This window comes from Saccopteryx leptura, chromosome 3, assembly GCF_036850995.1.
Source record: "Saccopteryx leptura isolate mSacLep1 chromosome 3, mSacLep1_pri_phased_curated, whole genome shotgun sequence".
Taxonomy (NCBI): domain Eukaryota; kingdom Metazoa; phylum Chordata; class Mammalia; order Chiroptera; family Emballonuridae; genus Saccopteryx; species Saccopteryx leptura.
Window position 1 is genome coordinate 122,938,269 of NC_089505.1, and position 16,942 is coordinate 122,955,210.

At 47.6% G+C, this 16,942-nt stretch overlaps 1 protein-coding gene and 1 long non-coding RNA gene across 2 annotated transcripts in view; one reads left to right on the forward strand and one right to left on the reverse strand.

Annotated features, from left to right (window-relative positions):
- Positions 1-16,942, forward strand: part of LOC136400124 (uncharacterized) — a 60,569-nt gene that overhangs the window by 38,519 nt on the left and 5,108 nt on the right. The window lies entirely within an intron of this gene.
- The window catches only part of AGBL4 (AGBL carboxypeptidase 4), a 1,215,313-nt gene continuing 1,201,269 nt past the window's right edge, over positions 2,899-16,942 (reverse strand). Inside the window, exons 12-13 of the mRNA XM_066376234.1 lie at positions 8,972-9,068; positions 2,899-3,390 (exon numbers count right to left, since the gene is read on the reverse strand). Coding sequence (XP_066232331.1) covers positions 3,270-3,390; positions 8,972-9,068 — 218 coding nt within the window. The 3' untranslated portion in view covers positions 2,899-3,269. The remainder of the gene's footprint in view (positions 3,391-8,971; positions 9,069-16,942) is intronic.

Genomic DNA, 16,942 nt, shown 5'->3' on the forward strand with positions numbered 1-16,942 from the left:
TTAGTTGTTAATTGGCTGCTTTTTCACATGTGCCTTGAGCAGTGGGCTCCAACAGAATCAGTGACCCCTTGCTCAAGCCAGCAACTTTGGGCTCAAGCCAGTTACTTAAGGCTGAAGCTAGTGATAATGGGGTCATGTCCATTATTTCATGCTCAAGCTGGTGACCCCACACTCAAGCTGATGAGCCTGCGCTCAAGTGGGATGAAGCCATGCTCAAGCTGGCGACCTTGGGATTTTGAAACTGGGTCCTCTGTGTCCCAGGCTGACATTATCCACTACGCCATGGCCTGGCCAGGCAGTTTTCCCCATTTTTGAGCTGAAATCTGTATAACTGAGAATACCTCTCTGGATTTGGTTCTTACCTTCAACAACACAGAAACAGTTTGCTTCTTTTGAATGAAAAGAATGTCCAAGATGTCCTTTTAACTTTTTACAGATTGTGATCTTGCTTTCCTACCTCCATTCCCTCTTATTTTTTGTGTCAAGGACAAACAGCTCTAGTCTCTTCTTCATTTCTAATGGAAAATTATTTGCAGACAACTCATCATCCTGACCACATTACCAATATCATAGTTGTCATTTACTGAGCACCTTTCTGGCATCTCCCATAACTAAATTTATTAAATCTATGTAAGTGCTATAATCAGGTAGATGTTATTATTACCAACTGACAGGTAAGAAAACTAAAATTCAGAACGGTTAAATAACTTGCTCAAGATCACATAGATATTAAGAGACAGAACTTCTTGCTGTGTTGCTCAGTGGATAGAGCATTGTCCTGATACCCTGAGATCATGGGTTCCATCCCTGGTCAGGGCACATATGAGAAGCAATTAGTAACTGCACAACTAGGTGGAGCAACAAGTCAATGCTTCTCTCTCTCTCTGCCTCTGTTCCTCTCTCTCCCCCAAATCAATGGGGAAAAAAGATCAGAATCAGGATGCAGAATTAAAATGCAGAGTTACCCAGCTTCAAGTTTTTGCTTGTAAACTATGAACATACCAGCTGCTTGTGAGGCCTGTGATCCAATTAATCAAGACCGGGTTTTTTTTTTTGTTTTTTTTTTTTTTTTTTAAATGGAGCCTAAATAGAGTCACAACATACACAAACAGTCTGACCAGGGGAAAACAGACATGGACTATCATCTCTCTTATTTTCTGCAATCTGCCTCTCATTGTGCTATCTCCAGAGATGCTGTCCTCTCTGAAAGGCCTGGCACCTGTTGGCTCATGTTGAGTTCATTGCAGTCAATGAAATCCCCAGGACTCTGACATGGGAACTACTGGAATGTCAAGTCTTAACTTTTCTTCCTTATCTTGGTGATAGAGTCCCTGTAGTGCGGGCTACACCAAATTTGGGTTGGCCAGTTGGTTCCTGAAGGAGTGGAAGACCTAGAGCAGGGGTAGTCAACCTTTTCATACCTACCGCCCACTTTTGTATCTCTGTTAGCAGTAAAATTTTCTAACCACCCACAGGTTCCACAGTAATGGTGATTTATAAAGTAGGGGAGTAACTTTACTTTATAAAATTTATAAAGCAGAGTTACAGCAAGTTAAAGCATATAATAATAATTACTTACCAAGTACTTTATGTCAGATTTGCGCTAACTTTGGCAGAGTAAATCTTTATAAAACAATTTACTTTAGTTAAATCTATCTTTTTATTTATACTTTGGTTGCTCCGCTACCGCCCACTATGAAAGCTGGAATGCCTACTAGTGGGCGGTAGGGACCAGGTTGACTACCACTGACCTAGAGGGAGAAGTGCCAAGAACACTAAGAGGAACAGAAGAACTGCATAAACCACTTTATTTGCGTTCCTCTGGGCAGCACGAACTCAGAGGAGACGCTGTATACACGACACAACATTTGTAGCCGGCTAACATAAGGTTCTTTGTTATAATTTCTGAAAACCAATAAGCAAAGGGAGAATAAGCTTTGCTTCTTGATTTTTGCAACAAACTTAGAAAATCTTCCACCCGAAGCAAAAAAGTGCTTAACTGGAGCTTTGTGCTAAAGGCTCTCTCTCCCCTGAGCATCCCTTCCTGTCCCTATCTCCTAATCCTCATTTCCGGGAGGTCATTTTAATTAGCAGGCTGTCATGGTGACTCAGCCTGCTGCTTTGCAGACAGGAAAGGAGCAGGCTCTCCTGGACCCATTCATCACACAAAGGCACTTTACTCTTTAGAAAAATGCACAATACTAAGCTCGCCCCACCTTGGAAATTGCTGCTGCTGTTGTTTTATTTTCTCATCCCCACCTGCCTCACAGTGCATTCTTTTGTCTTTTGTATCTTCCTTACCTGGCGATTAGCCTTCCCCCGCTTCAGACTATCAATGCCCACCTCCTCAGTGGGCAGGTTTGATTCGTGACACCGGGATCTGGAGAATGAGTGACTCGTACTTTTTGTCTATGGGGCTCAAACTCTCAGTTAAACCACCTGGGTCATTAAGAACTAGCTCTCAGAACAGTTTTCTGACATTGTTAGCTGAGGTTTGGGGGAATTGGGGAGCATGAGACACCTGGGTAAAGGAATTGAATGTCTAACAGGCATCCCCAAACTACAGCCCTCCGGCTGCATGCGGCCCCCTGAGGCCATTTATCTGGCCCCCCGCCGCACTTTCAGAAAGGGCACCTCTTTCATTGGTGGTCAGTGAGAGGAGCACTGTATGTAGCGGCCCTCCAACAGTCTGAGGGACAGTGAACTGCCCCCCTGTGTAAAAAGTTTGTGGACCCCTGGTAAGAGCACTGTGATCTCAAACGTTCGGTCCCATTGTTCCCAACAGTACATTTGTCTCTGGGTTGTATGTGTTGTTGATGTTGTTTTAGATCAGCAAATATGGGCACAGCTTTTCTAAAACTGTCAACAACCATAGCTTATTCTAATAGGTGGCCCTCTGTAGTAACTATACAACTTGGAAAGGTAATGGGTCCTGAAAGCACAGACCCAAGATGTGTCCAACCTCCCAGAGGGGCCGTGGAGGTTCTCCTCCTCCTTTGAGGCTCTAGGTGGTGGAAAGGGACATCTGTACTCTCCTGGTTTGAATCTCCTGTTTTGTTCCTGAGCCATAAGCTGAAGCCTTAGAATTGATTTTCCATTGGTTAAAGGGAAAAATCAATGATGAAATTTCTCATTTTTCCCCTTCCCTTTGACTAGCTTATTCATTATCCCACAGCCCTTATCTTAGAAACTAGAAAGGTGATTAATTTTATGCCCCAGCAGAAAATGCATGCTCCTGCCTCCACAAGACCTCCGTGGACGTCATGTCCCTAAAAAGAGTCTGAAGGGTCTTTGTGGTTCACTGAGCTCCTCTTGTCCCCTTTGCCGCTGGGGTAGTTGCTGGCCCGGCCCCGCGGAAGTGGGTACTTGTAGGGAAGGGGTTTTTCTTTCCTGCAAAGGGGGAGATAACAGAAAGAGAAAAGAAAGACAGCACATATATACACTGTACTGAAACCATTTGTGTGCATGTCTATCTCCCTCACTGGCCTGTGACCTCCTAGGAACAGTGGCCTTGTCTTGTCCCAGGAGCCCAGCCCGCGGCCTGGTTCAAAGCAAGCACAGTGGTGCAATGAATGGCGGTTAGATGGATGGATGGATGGATGGCTACGCTGTAGCATCTGGATCCAGAGAAAACCTAACTGTCCTGCAGCTCAAGTCTTTCATGCTTCTAACTCATCCTGTCCATTCATGATGAGATGGGGTCGACACATAGAACAGCTATGGTTTGGGAGAGACTAAGACCTTATTTTCTTCACAGCCATCTGGGCTCCAGAGTCCCCTTTAGATTCCTCAGTACAGCCTGATTATGGCATTTCATGATGGGTCTGTCTCCCCCACAAGAGTGGGGCCTCTTGGAAGTCAGAGATGTGTCTGGTCATCACTTCATGCCAGCACCCAGCACCCAGCACTCAATGCCATACCCTGAACACTGCTCTTCAGTAACTGTCCACTGCCTTGCTTGCTCATACAGTGTGGCCTATGAGCACCTCGTGGCCAGGGACCAAGTCTTATCCGGTTTTGCATTTTCCCACATACTGGGCCTTATGTTGTGATGTCCTTCACTGTTGATGACTCATGAGCAAGGTGAAGACAGAATAGGTGGCAGCACACAAAAAGGACACCCTGCTTCAACACCTGTCCCCGACCAAGAGCCTCGCTGTCTGAGATTCTACACTCACTGAAGGATCTTGTTAAAATGGCAAGACTGTCTAGCCTGGGGGAGGTCCAGCCAGACCTTGGGCCCCACTGACAGCCTGGGGCATGTGCTTAGAAAGTTGTTTACAGACAATATGATCTTGAAGAAGCCCTTTCCCTTCTATGAGCCTTTGTTTCTTCATTCTAAAACAATGAGAAGAGTCCGTGTCCTTCCTGCCTCCGAGGCTCTGGTATCTGGGAGTTGGGGGAAGAGCTTTGCAAATTACAAGATGCTATTCGTCCTTCACTGAGAGGTGTGGTTCTTACACCCGAGGGAGTATGGGAAATAAGATGGGGGTGTGTTTATGGGAGAAGCATGGTCACAGGTGGGGTAGCCCTGGGTGGAGGGCAGCATTCGGAAGTGTGTCACGGCCAGGGAGGGGTGTGAAAGTGCAGGATGACTGGTGGGGCCATTACAGAGGCAAAGAGCATGTGGCTAAATATGGGGGCCCAGAGAGAGACGAGGAAGTGGGGAGCCCACGTTGCACCCTCCTGGGCCCTGGCAGAGGCTGTTCCTCTTCCTGTAAGGCCCTCCCTCCCTCCCTCTCTAGACTCACCTCCTTCAGAAAACTGAAAAACCGACTCCCAGAAAATCAGCCTCTCTTGAGCTTCTGCTGCCTTTGTACCCTACCTCTCAGCACACATTTGCCGGGTAATTCTTTGCCTGTATGTTTCTCTCAAGAGTCTGTGAGTTTGATGCATTTGACTTTTCTCTAATTCCTGAGCAAAGCAAGGCCTGGTGTGCAGTAGGTGCTAGAGCAGTTTGATGAACAGAAGTGAACTTTTAGTCTTATCTTCACCACCTCTGTTGCTCTAAACTTCCTGGTCTTGTCATTGCCTTAGAACACCTCTTTTTTGGTCCTGCTTCCTGCCTTCCACACCCTATCCCCCTTTTAATTTCATCTATTTGAATTCTATGCATTTTTAAAAACCAAGGTCAAACCTCACTTCCTCCCTAAAGCCTTCCCTAGGATACTCTTATTGGCTCCAGATGGTGTTGGGGAGTAATTTCCATTTGGGTCTCACTTTTCCTTCCTATAATGTGAAGGGGTTGAAGCAGATGACTCTTAGGGGCGTCTTCAGTTGTGTCATTTTAAGACTCATGCATTCAGGGCTTATTGAGGACTTCCTGCATGCCAGCTCCTGCACTGTGCACAGACTGCGGGAGTGACTGAGACGGCTCCTCAAGGAGCAGCCTGTCACGTGGAGGAGCCAGACGTGCAAAGATGCCATGACAACACACCACGGGACACCCCAGGCCACAGGTGTGTGCCATGCAGTTAGGACTCCAGCAGACCAGAAGCAGCTCCCTCTCAGGTGGAGAACGGAAACAGAGGTGTGATGTTTGGTCTGGGCTTTCACAGATAAGTAAGAGTTCACCATCTAGCAACAGAAAGGGAGAACATCCCCGGAAGAGGGAGAGGGATGAACAAAGACATGGAGAGAGGTGTGGAAATGGCCGACTTGCTCACATTGAAGCACTGGGTGTGACGTGGTAAAAAGCAGGTGGGGTAGAGAGGATGCTCACAAGGGCAAGGGTGTGCTAGATGCTGTAAATAAAGCTTCCAATGCAGAACCACGGTTTGAATTAAAAATAAGAATGAAAACATTACCCTGAAGGTAGTGGGGAGCCATGGCAGGTTTTTGAGAGAGGGTGGAATCTGACACTTAGCTGAGCACTCTGTTGCACTGTTCTGTATTGTTTGTTATCTTTGCCTTTCTTGTCTGTAAATGTTGGGTCCCGATGGGTAGCTCTCTATATTCCCCGAGCACCCAGTGCAGGGCCTGGCACACAGCGGGTTCTCGTTGAGTAGCTGGTTATCCTGCCCCATTCCCAATACACATCAAAACCCCTTCCAGCATGTTGTTGAGCCTGAGCCCCCCTTGCAGGCGGAGGCCAGCCCGCCTCCGTACTCATGCTCTATGTCCTCATGGAGGCTCATGGGGCCTGTTTGTTGCCCTGTCTAATTTTTATCCATCCTGATGGTACATTTTGAGCTTTAGCCCTGTGACTGTGTCACTGTGGTCCAGTTAGGTGTGGGCTCTCAGTTTTGGTCATCAATGCCATGCCCTGGAGGCTGGGCTCTTAGGTTCATGGTGCTGGCCCTCCCCCGGACCCTTTCTGCATTATGACCCAGCTCCCAGGGAGGCTGACAGGCTCCAGCAGCACAAGGGGAGAAACAGACTTCCTATAACTATCCTTAGAGATGAGATAAAACACAGATTAACATGGAGTCAAAAACATGTCGTTTGCCTTTAAAACCAGAATTGCTCTTTTGCTTGTGCTATTTGATGTTTGGGTGGAAAATAATACAAGAAAGGGAAATATAGTTAAATCCCAAATCAGAGCCTTGTATCTTCCTGGGAATTAATTTTTTAAAAGAGTTTCTGACCAAGGTGTTCTAAGTGGTATTCATAGTTTGATGAAGCAGGGGTATAGAGATAAAGAGAGAGTTCATTTTTTTTTAATTGAAGGGTAGGTGCATTTGCTTTAAATTCTCAAGGCTGTGAACTGTGAGGAATGAGCTCTCCCACTGTTTTCTACAGAAGGCTCCAAAGCCCATGGCAAGGGGCTTCCACAAACAGGTGATATCAGGGTGCTGAGACTTCCCCTGCATCCTATATACCACGTTTCAGGGGCTCTTCTTCCCGCCACCCCATGTCAAAGAACTCTTTCACTAACTGATGCTGAGAGCACCAGGCTGGGGATCTTGGAGCTCAGGCTGTAGTCCTGCATCTGACCAGCCCATCTGCTCCCTGGACCTCAACTTCCTCATCCATATCATGAGGAGTGGTCCCAGATGATTGCTAAAGTCCCCAACTGTCAGCTCCATTTCATTGACCTGTGACAATGCAACATGCAAAAAAAAGGGGGGGATATAAAAAATCAAGATAATTCTATTCAGGCTGACAGAGGACTTGAAAGAGACAATCCCCCAATTAACTTGTAAATGAGATTCTAAGGTTCTTCTGAGTTTTACAAAGCTTTAAATTTTTAAGAACTTCAACCAATCAAGAATACTTCTAAGAAGGAACTGAGTACTTTTCTCTAGAGGTGAGCCCCTCAAAGGCAGGGTCATGCCTTAGTCGTTTATGCATTCAGCTCCATCCTTCCCCCAGAGCCCTTGCATAACGTGTTGTTTTCCTAAGTGAAAGAACGGATGACTGTATACAGGAGTGCACGCTCAGTACAGTCTGGGCATGGTGGGGGCACAGAGAAAATATAAATGTGATCCTCCCCCAGGACGGGGGCACAAAGAGCCCACACGACTGGGGAACAATCTGAGGCAGACTATGAGTCAGAGCACATTGTTGTGCAGTGGGAGCTCAGAGACGTGTGACTCACAGCATGGTTTAACTTGGGCCCTGAGAGATCATCCAGCCCAACAGAGAAGTCCTGGGTCTTGCCCTCGGCTGTGATGAGCCTGTTGGCAATCTGGGACTGCAACCCAGAAACCAGAGGAAATAGAAACACTTATTGAGCACCTACTGGCTGCCAGGCACTGTCCCATGCTTGTTTCTAAGCTTTGAAACCATCTTTGGAGGTTGCTATTATTACACCAACTTTATAGACAAGTAGGGAAAGTTTTCAAGAGGCCAAGAACCATGACAAAGACTCCCACAGCTAGCATGAGCCTGAGAAAGAATTCGAACCCATGCTTCCCAGGTGGAACTTAGCCAGACTTCAGTCCAGCCTTGGAATTATAAAAGCCTATGGTCAAATCCTGGCTCTGACAAAAACTCTTTGACCTCAAGCAGTGCTCATCACCTTTAATTTGAGCTCCCTTTTCCTCATTCCTAGTATGGAGACTATTATATCTATAAGGAATAAATAAATAAGATCAGGTATGACAACTACTTCACTTGATAAATAACGGTGATTAATACAGTTCTTTGTTAATGATAAGGGAAAAGTATATCAGGGAAGAAGGTTCAAAGGCCATGAGGCAGCAAAGCTCATGGTCAAGGTCTTGGGCAAGGAAAGTGGGCAGACTGTTCTGGCAGGAGCAGTAAGTTAGACATCTTCATGGCCTTCAAGGAGGCTGGGTCACTAGAGGAGTAGGAAATGAAGCTAAGAAGCATGGCAGTGTCAGCACAATCCAGATGCCCAAATGCTCACTGGGTTCACCCCCAGCAGGCACGGGAACGCCCAGCGCTTTGGGCTCTGGTCCAGCCCTCAGGAAGGATACTCATCACTTGACCTTTCCTCACTGGCCCAATAAGTTGGCCCCAGCAGACCACCAGAGCTAAAACTTCTCAGGGGTGTGTCCTCTCTAGTCCTGAACCTTTGAATCTTGACTGAAGGGGACAGTCATGCACCGGGGGGACATATGTATTTAAACACCCATCTCATGATAATCTTCCAACTGACTGGTGTTGTCCCTACTTTCTGGATGAGCGAATGGAAGGACCAGAGACCTGATGAGCCTAGATGATGCAGGAGTCCCTGAGGATGAGCTATCAGGTGAAGTAGCATATGGTACCACCCTGACTAACTTAGAAGAATGACTGTATTCGGCACCTAGTAACCCCCATTTCTGTGGACTCCCATAAAATGTGGCCACCCCTTATGTCTGACCCCATGTCAATACCCTAAACTCAGGAAATATTCTGCTAAGGTCTTCTGCCCCATACACTCTCTGGGGCAGGGCCGGGATTTCTTTCCCGTGCCACAGGTGGGAAACTGAGTGCCAGAGAGAGGCTAAGGGAAGTTGCCCCTGAACACGGAGCCAGAGAAGCAGGACCCCAGCCCACAGTGCTCTGCTCTGCCACTTACCGCAGCCTCGGCATGGGGATCGCCACTTTCTCCACCATGGGGTTCAGCCGATAATAATCCAAAAATGTTCTGGCCACGTTTCGCCCCAGCTTCATGTCTGGAAGTGTGTGCATTAAGGAGCAACTTGGAAAAGAGATTGAGCCAGAGTGAAAAGAGGGCTAATATTAGAAATGATAACAGTGGTAAAAATAGTTCACACCTCTCACTGTTGAAAGCTTTTTATATGGGCTATCTTTTCTAATCCTCACCAAAGGCCTTAAATGGTAGATACTATCATCTTCCTCATTTAACTGATGAGGAAAGAAGCACACAGGAGTTATAATTTGCTCTGGGCCACAGAACTGGGGATGACAGGAGCCAGGGTAGTTAGAGTATATAGATCTAGACAGTTTTACCCCAAAGAGTGTGTTTGAAGCTTTTATTTATTTACTTTTTATTGTATTTATTGATTTTAGGGAGAGAGAGATAAAGACAGAGAAAGAAACATCGATTTGTTGTTCCACTCACTTATGTTATACGTTCATTGATTGATTCTTGTATGTGCCCTGACCGGGGATTGAACTTGCAACCTTGGGATGTCAAGGCAATGCTCTAACCAACTGAGCTACCTGACCAGGGCAATAGCTTTTAGAATATATTGCATCCCTTTGGGAATCCTCAGGCTTCTGTGGTCTGGCTTCAGGTGTCTCAGGGTGGAGGCCAATAAGCAAGACTCCAGAGCAAGATGCCCTTTCTGTCTGTAGAGCAGGGCCTGCTTGCCCTCAGGGATCAGTCATCAACTTACTTAGTACCCCCACCATAAATAGTGTCCCATTCCACCTTGAAATCTACCAAGAATGAATTTTTAGGGTAAGGATTCATGACCTGTTAAGATACACATGCCCCAGGACCCTAGTAACTATGGACGCCTTGGTACAGAGGAGCATGACCACCTCCTGTCCAGCCACACAGGGTGCCTGCTCCATGCTATGTCTCACAGCTCCGGGCCCTGAAGTCCCTGCCTCCCTCCCCACTACACTCCCTTTGGCTAATTAATGCCAATCAAAGGCCCAATTAGGTAATATCTCTTTAGTAAAGCCTTCCCCTTACCCCACACTTCCATGGCTTCCTAACTGACTTCACTCAAAGCATGTAAATAATAAGCAGTATTTCATACCCCTCAGATCTGAACATCCACACTGGCACCAATTTATCTCCACGAGACTCCCTATCTCTTGAGTTTGCCCACTTCTCTCCAGTCCCTTGTTACCATCTTAGAAAAGGCCAGTGCCACCTTTTCCCTGGATTACTGTCACCCTGTCCTAATGGGACTCCATGCCACACGTCTGCCTGCCTCTAACCCATTTTCTATAATGTAGCCAGGACGGTTATTCTAAAACATGGATTTGACCATGTCACCCAACTGAGTAAAACCCTTTCGTGGTCCAAGCTGCCTTTAAATTTCAAAATTTGGAACTTGATTTACAAGATTCTTTAGGCTGAGTCCCTGATTATTTTCTCATTTGTGCCTGTGACCTCCCACCTTCCACCATCTTCCTTGTCCTTCACACTCCAGCAAGACTGATCTGTTTTCCCTCCAGGTCTTTGCCTACACCATTCCACCTTGCCATACCACTCTCCCTCCCTCCACGTGCCTTACAGGGCTGACTCCTCACCCTTCAGACGCCTGTTTAGTTCCCACTTCACAGCATAAGTCTCAGCCACCATGCCCTCTGGGGTCTTCTTGCAGCTGGACTAGCAAATGATTTTTCTCCATCTTCTTCAAAAAGTCCCCAAGTTGGGGTTGGGCATGACCCAGAACATGAAAACCAGCATTTTTGGAGCACCTAGCATGTGCCCAGCTCTGCACAAGGTACTTGGTTAACATGTGCACTTTGATCATCAAGTCAACCCAGTGAGGAAGGCATTTTCTGGGAGGTTAAGGAACTCGTCCAAGCCCACATAACCAGAAATGGTAGAGTCAGGACTAAAATCAGGAATGTCTGACTACAGTGCCATGAGCTTTCTACCACCCTGGGCTGTTTCCTAACTTGAAGGCACCTTTGCTGTCAAGGGCTGAGTCATCCCAGGCCAGTGCCTGGTGGGAGAAGGAAAAGCACCAGATGAGTTGTTTATGACAGCGAGCTTTGCCGCAGGCTCGCTGTGCTCTTGGGCTGCCACCTGGTTTCTTCCTCCAGATCCGACTGACCTTCTCTGTCCTCTTCTTTTAAAAAGTTCACAAGCTGGCTCTGGGCATGGCCTCTCTGACCGGCCGACTCTGGAGGCAGCTTCACGGCCAGAGCCCGCAGAGGCAGCTGGCTGCTTCAACCCAGCCAGGCTCTTGTCAGCCTGGGGAGATCAGCTCATGATCATGTGTGCCAACAGCAAGAGCTACTGGGGTCCCGTGAAAAGGAGAGGTCCTTGTGTACTGGGATGAAAAGTTGCAGTGGAAGTTCTGGAATCAGATGTATCTAATCCAAATCCTGGCTCTGCCACATGCTGTGTATAGCAGATTGCATTTTCCAAAGACATCTGCAATAGTAGCTCCATCTCTCACATGTTATTTTCTGCTATGACCTTGACACCCCTTCCACTGATGATGTGGTCTGTGTCTCCTCTCCTTGAGTCTGGGTGCGACTGTGACTCACCCATAACCAAGACAAGTGGCAGAAGTGAGTCTGCAGGACTTCTGAGGCAAGGTCAGGAAAGGCGATGTAACTTGCCCCTTGCTTACTGGGAGACTCCAGCTGGGGTCCTGAACCACCATGCAAGCAGTCCTGAGGCCACCATGCTGTGAGGAAGCCCAAAATAGCCCATGCAGGGGCTGCAGGGAGCAGCCCTGAGACTACTCGGAGAGACTCTGATGGAGAGAGAGTCCTAGCCACCCACAGCTCCTCCAGCGCTCTGCTCCTCCAGCCCCGGTCATTGTCCAACTGCAGCTCCATTAAAGACTCCAAGCTAGAACCAGGCAGCTGAGCCCTTCCCAAATTTCTGACCCAAAGAAAACATGAGAGAATAGCTATTCATTTAATCACTATGTTTGGGGAGGGGGGGGGATTTGTTATGTAATGATAAAGAACTAGAGCACTTTGGGACCTCACAAAAGCAAATTGATCTCCTGTGCCTCAGTTTTCTTGTCTGTAAATGGAACGATGATGTCTGCCTCACAAGGTTGTTATGATGATGTGTGTGACTGACTGATATAAATAAATGAGTGGGGAAGAGGGAAGCCTGAACCCTTCCTCCCCAACCTGCAGTGACAGACAGACTTGAAGCAACCCTAGAAGATATCCTTGTTAACCAATACTCTTGAGCTCTACTAGGGAAAGGAGTTGGGCCGTTCCAGTCACATGTTCCACTGTGAGGTATTGATCATTCCAGACAAGCTCTGTTCAAAAGACAGTGTTTTAAAGGTGGGAGTTGGTCTGGGACAACCCTCTGTCCCTCTCCCTCTCCAATCATATTACATGTTCCTTAACCCCGACAGCCTCACTCCATATTATTTACGGCGATGGCCCTGTTTGAGTCAAGAAATGGGATGTGGGCGGGAGACGGGGTGAGAGAGATTGAGCGCTTTCAATTAACACAAGCTGTCTTTGAACAAAGATTTAAGATCTGGGCAAGGAGAAGGCAATAACTCTCTTGGCTGGAACCCTTTCGATATATTGCAGAATGAAGAGAGAAACAAATTGGGGTGATAACTCCCAACTTTTCTTTGCCAGAAAAAAAAATCTCAGGATGGTCTTGAGTTGGAAATGTCAGCCTCGTCAGATCCTCGTGTAGCTCACCGATCTGTTTTCTGCAGATGGCAGGGGGGATCAGGACCCTAAAATCAGTGAAGCAGGAGGATTCTGCTGGACTGTCTGAAACTCAGACTGACTTGGTGATTTTGCCCAGAACTGTTTTTGAATTAAAGAGTGGCTGTCTGTAACACCTGCCTCCTACTTTGTGGGACCCTTCAGTGGGTACTGAGGGTTTGGACATTTACTGCTCGATCTCATTCATTTACTCAAACATTTGCCGGCCTCCTCCGATGTGTATCCTGCTATAAAGAGTGACAGGGACTGGGGTTAGATACAGAAAAATCAGACAAGTACAAATTTACCGTCTAGAGGAAGAAACCAACATGTTGAAATGAACTACGGAACCAAGCAGGCTGTGACGTTGCCACCTTTACCCTGTGCACTGTACTCTGTAGCTGCTATTGCTAACCCTCACCACACCCTGCAGGGCCAAAGCACGATTCTACACACACTTCACAGAAGAGGACACGGAAAAAAGGAGAGTTTGCATAGTTACCCCGAATCCCGTGGCTTGCAAGTGATAGAGGTAGCACATGAGCCCGAGGGTCTTTTCACACCATGCTTACGCTTTTTCCTCTCTTGAGTATGAGCGTAAACTCCAACACTAAATTCTATGAACATGTAGAAGGAGATTTAATTCCAAATGGAGGGACTGGGAAAGGCTTCATGGAAGTGGGTGTATGACAAATATTAGAAGGACCGAGGTGAATCTGAAAGGGGGAGGAGGAGAGAGACGAGTGTCAGTGGAAGCACAAAGTGTGATGAGGGAAATGACCTTGGGCCAGAAATAAGAGAGAGAAAGGCCCGAGGGCCGTGCAGCGGCCGTGTAGCGCACAGGGTGAGGCTGCAATAGTAAGTAGGCGGCAGACAGCTCAGTGAAAGCTCTGAATGCCAAATTAAGGAATTTAAACTTCTGTCGGCAATAAAAACCAGTAAATCTTTATGGTTGCAGCGATTATTCATTCAGTGAGTGTATTTATCAATCGTCAAGTTATACTCAGACTTTTTGGAAGGCTCGGGGCATCCTATGGTAAAAAAAAAACAAAAAACAAAAAAACCCCCAGCAAAATAAAAGAAAACAAACAAACAAAGAAATGAGGACAATGGTTTTTAAGGCTAGAAGTGGAAACAGATGGCAAGGGAATAAAACACCCAGAGAAATACATAGTTGCAATTGGAATAGTGGTCTGAAGAAATGCACTGGGTCTGTAACTGAGGGCAGCGAGGGTGCTGCTGTAGGCAGGGGTGTGGGCAGGCCTCTCTGAGCAGAGGACCTGGGAACTGAGAGTGGACAGTGGGTGTGGCAGCATCTATGAAGGAGGAAGGGCGGCATGTGGGAAGGGTCCTTGAAGGAGACAGGGGCTGAAAGAGGGCTGATGTGGACAGACGGACAAGGGCTGGGTCACATGGAACCTTAATCTGGGCCACCTTAAGGAGTCTGGATCCCCTAAGTGAATGGGAAGCTACTAAAGAATTTTAAGCAGGAAAATGAGATGGTCTAATTTATATTCTTAAAAGGTCAGTGCTGTGCTTAAAATAAGAAACGCAGAGTGGCAGCAGGTCGATCAGCCGGGAGACTGCTGCAGTGGTCTGGGAGAGGGGCGGGGCCTGACTCGGGAAAGAGGCCCCAGAGGCCGGAAGACCTGAGTCGGGGGAAGAGGCAGCAGGAGCTGCTGACAGGGTGCATGTGGGACCTGAGGGAGAGAAGGGATGAAGGACAATTCCTGCTGTATTTCACAGCTGGGTGGATGGGGGTGCCATGATCTGGAATGCAGAAGACTTGGGGAGGAGGGGCAAGGTTCAGGGGAGGGACGAGGAGTTCGGTTTGAGTTCTAGAAGCCTAGAAGACCCAGGTCTTTAAATAGGAAATAGGAAAAATCAGAAATAGGAGAAAAAATCAGATAATGGAAGTGGTTTCTGAACTATCAGTTCTTTAGGATTATTCATGTCACTGTTTATTTTATTATTGAATTTATTGGGGTGACATCAGTTAATAACACTACTATATAGGTTTTAGTGTACATTTCTATCACACATTACCTGTACATTGTATCGTGTGTTCACCATCCAAAGGCATGCTTTATCACCATTTATCGCCCTTTATTCTCTTCTACCTGCCCCCACCCGCCCTCCCCTCTTGTAACCACCCTACCGTTCTCTGTGTCTATGCATTTGCGGGTTTTATGTTATGTTTTTGCTTACTCCCCTTGCCTTGTCACGCAGCCCGCACCCCATCCGCACGGACAGCTGTGTGATGCGTTCTGTTCTGCACAGCTCTTCCACTCATTCTCCCCATTCTCAGGGGGTTCCCCCCATTCTCAGGGGGTCCCAAGGTCTTCCTGATAGTGGCAGGGACTGCGGGGGCCTCTGTTTTTCTGTCTCGGGGCCTCAGATCTGCTACACTGAATGAGCACATAAGTGGGACTCAGGAGACCAGCCTGGTTTTAGTCAGTAACTTGCCATGAGACCTTGACCACTTCCCTTCTCGGAGCCTGACTGCTCTGTGGGTAAAGAGTTCTCTGCCTCAAGTACTTTCCAGCGTTAACAGGGTAAGTTCAAGCAAAGACCTCAACACTATAAACTTGTGAAAAAAACCCATCTCCATTCTTTCATTCAGCAAGTATTTATGGAGAACCTACTATGTGTCAAGTTATTTTAGGCACCTGACACAGTGGAAAGAGCTGACAAAGATTCCTGTCTCCATGGAGTTTACCTTCTAGCGATAGGACCCCAACTGTCAATCTAACACGTCTGGAAACGATCAAGGATGCCAGAGTGATGTGTGCTATAAGGTCGAGATAAAGAACAGGGTAAGGGGAGGGCTGGGGGTCAGGGGCAGATCACAGCATTAGGTTGAGTGGTCAGGGGAGGCCTCACTGAAAATGAGGGGTGCACTTCAGATAGCCTGGAGGGGGCTAAGGAGCTGGCCGGCACCAACGATAAGCTGATCCTCCTCCTCTGAGATGGGAGCCCTGACTAGTCATTTCATAACCGAACTCTTGCTAAATCCAGCCCAATCCCACTGCTCGGGATGGACAATGGTCAGCCTTGGGGATGAGTCCTCCCCGGGAGTCACCTCCTTCTCGGTGCATGGCCCTTTCCTGACTGCACTTCCTCCCCACCTCCCGGAGCAGCTCCAGAGGGGACGTGTCTCACACACATCCTTCTGCCTTGCCTGGAGCCTCCCTTCTCCATGCGCCTCCTCCCCTCACAGGCCCTCATCTCTGAGGCTGTTTCCACACATTTCACTCCCTCCAGCTATTCCAGGACCACCCGGTGAGCTCCCGCTGCCTGCCCAGCCCCGCAGGGCCTGATGTCGGGCCTCACTAATACCGATACCGCAATTCACGTTCTTTCCCAACGAAGTGTGTGCTGTGGCAGGCCTGCTTACCACCCCATTTTGCAGATGAGAAATCAAAACTGGCTAGTGCACTGAGGTGCATCAAGTATTGGCACAAGGAAGATTAAGGCCTATTCATTCATTCATTCAATAATTCATTTGCTCAATTTACTCATTCAGTCTTACATTTATTAAGTATACTCTACAAGCCGGACACTGTTCTAAGAGCTGGAATACAAAGAAGGGAAAAACAGACACAGTCCCTGTCCTCATGTAGGTCTTTCCTTGCCATCATCCTGCCTCCAGATAAAAAATTTTTAACTCCTGCCTGCTCCCTATTTGGAAACTCCTACCTAGAATTCTTTCTCTGCCCACATGCCTCCCCATGCCAGCCACAGATGATCATCATTAAAGGAGATCGATTAATTCTGCAGAGGGGTAGGCCAGAGAAGAGCCAATTTCTCTTTGGTAAGGCTGACAGCACTGCTGGAATATTAAGAGGCACCTGTGTAGGAGCCTCTAGGTGAAGCCAGAAGAACAATGTGACAATGAAATATCTCTTGTCGCTGCCTCCCTCACTCATCCTCCCACGGTGTCGGACAGGTGCATGACTAAACAGATGAATCCTTCTCTCAAGTGCAGTGTGGAGGCTGCAGGAGTAATTGCAGAGTCCTTTCCAATTGCAGACAAGTCCTGAGGTGCCCTCGAGGTGAGGAGGCAAGAGAGAGACAGAGAGAGACATGGAGGCACAGCAGAAGGGAGGGACAGACCAAGCGAAACAGGCAGAGGCGGAGACCAAAAGAGAAAGAGATGCACATGGACAGGAAGACACACAGAGAAAGTGTTGAG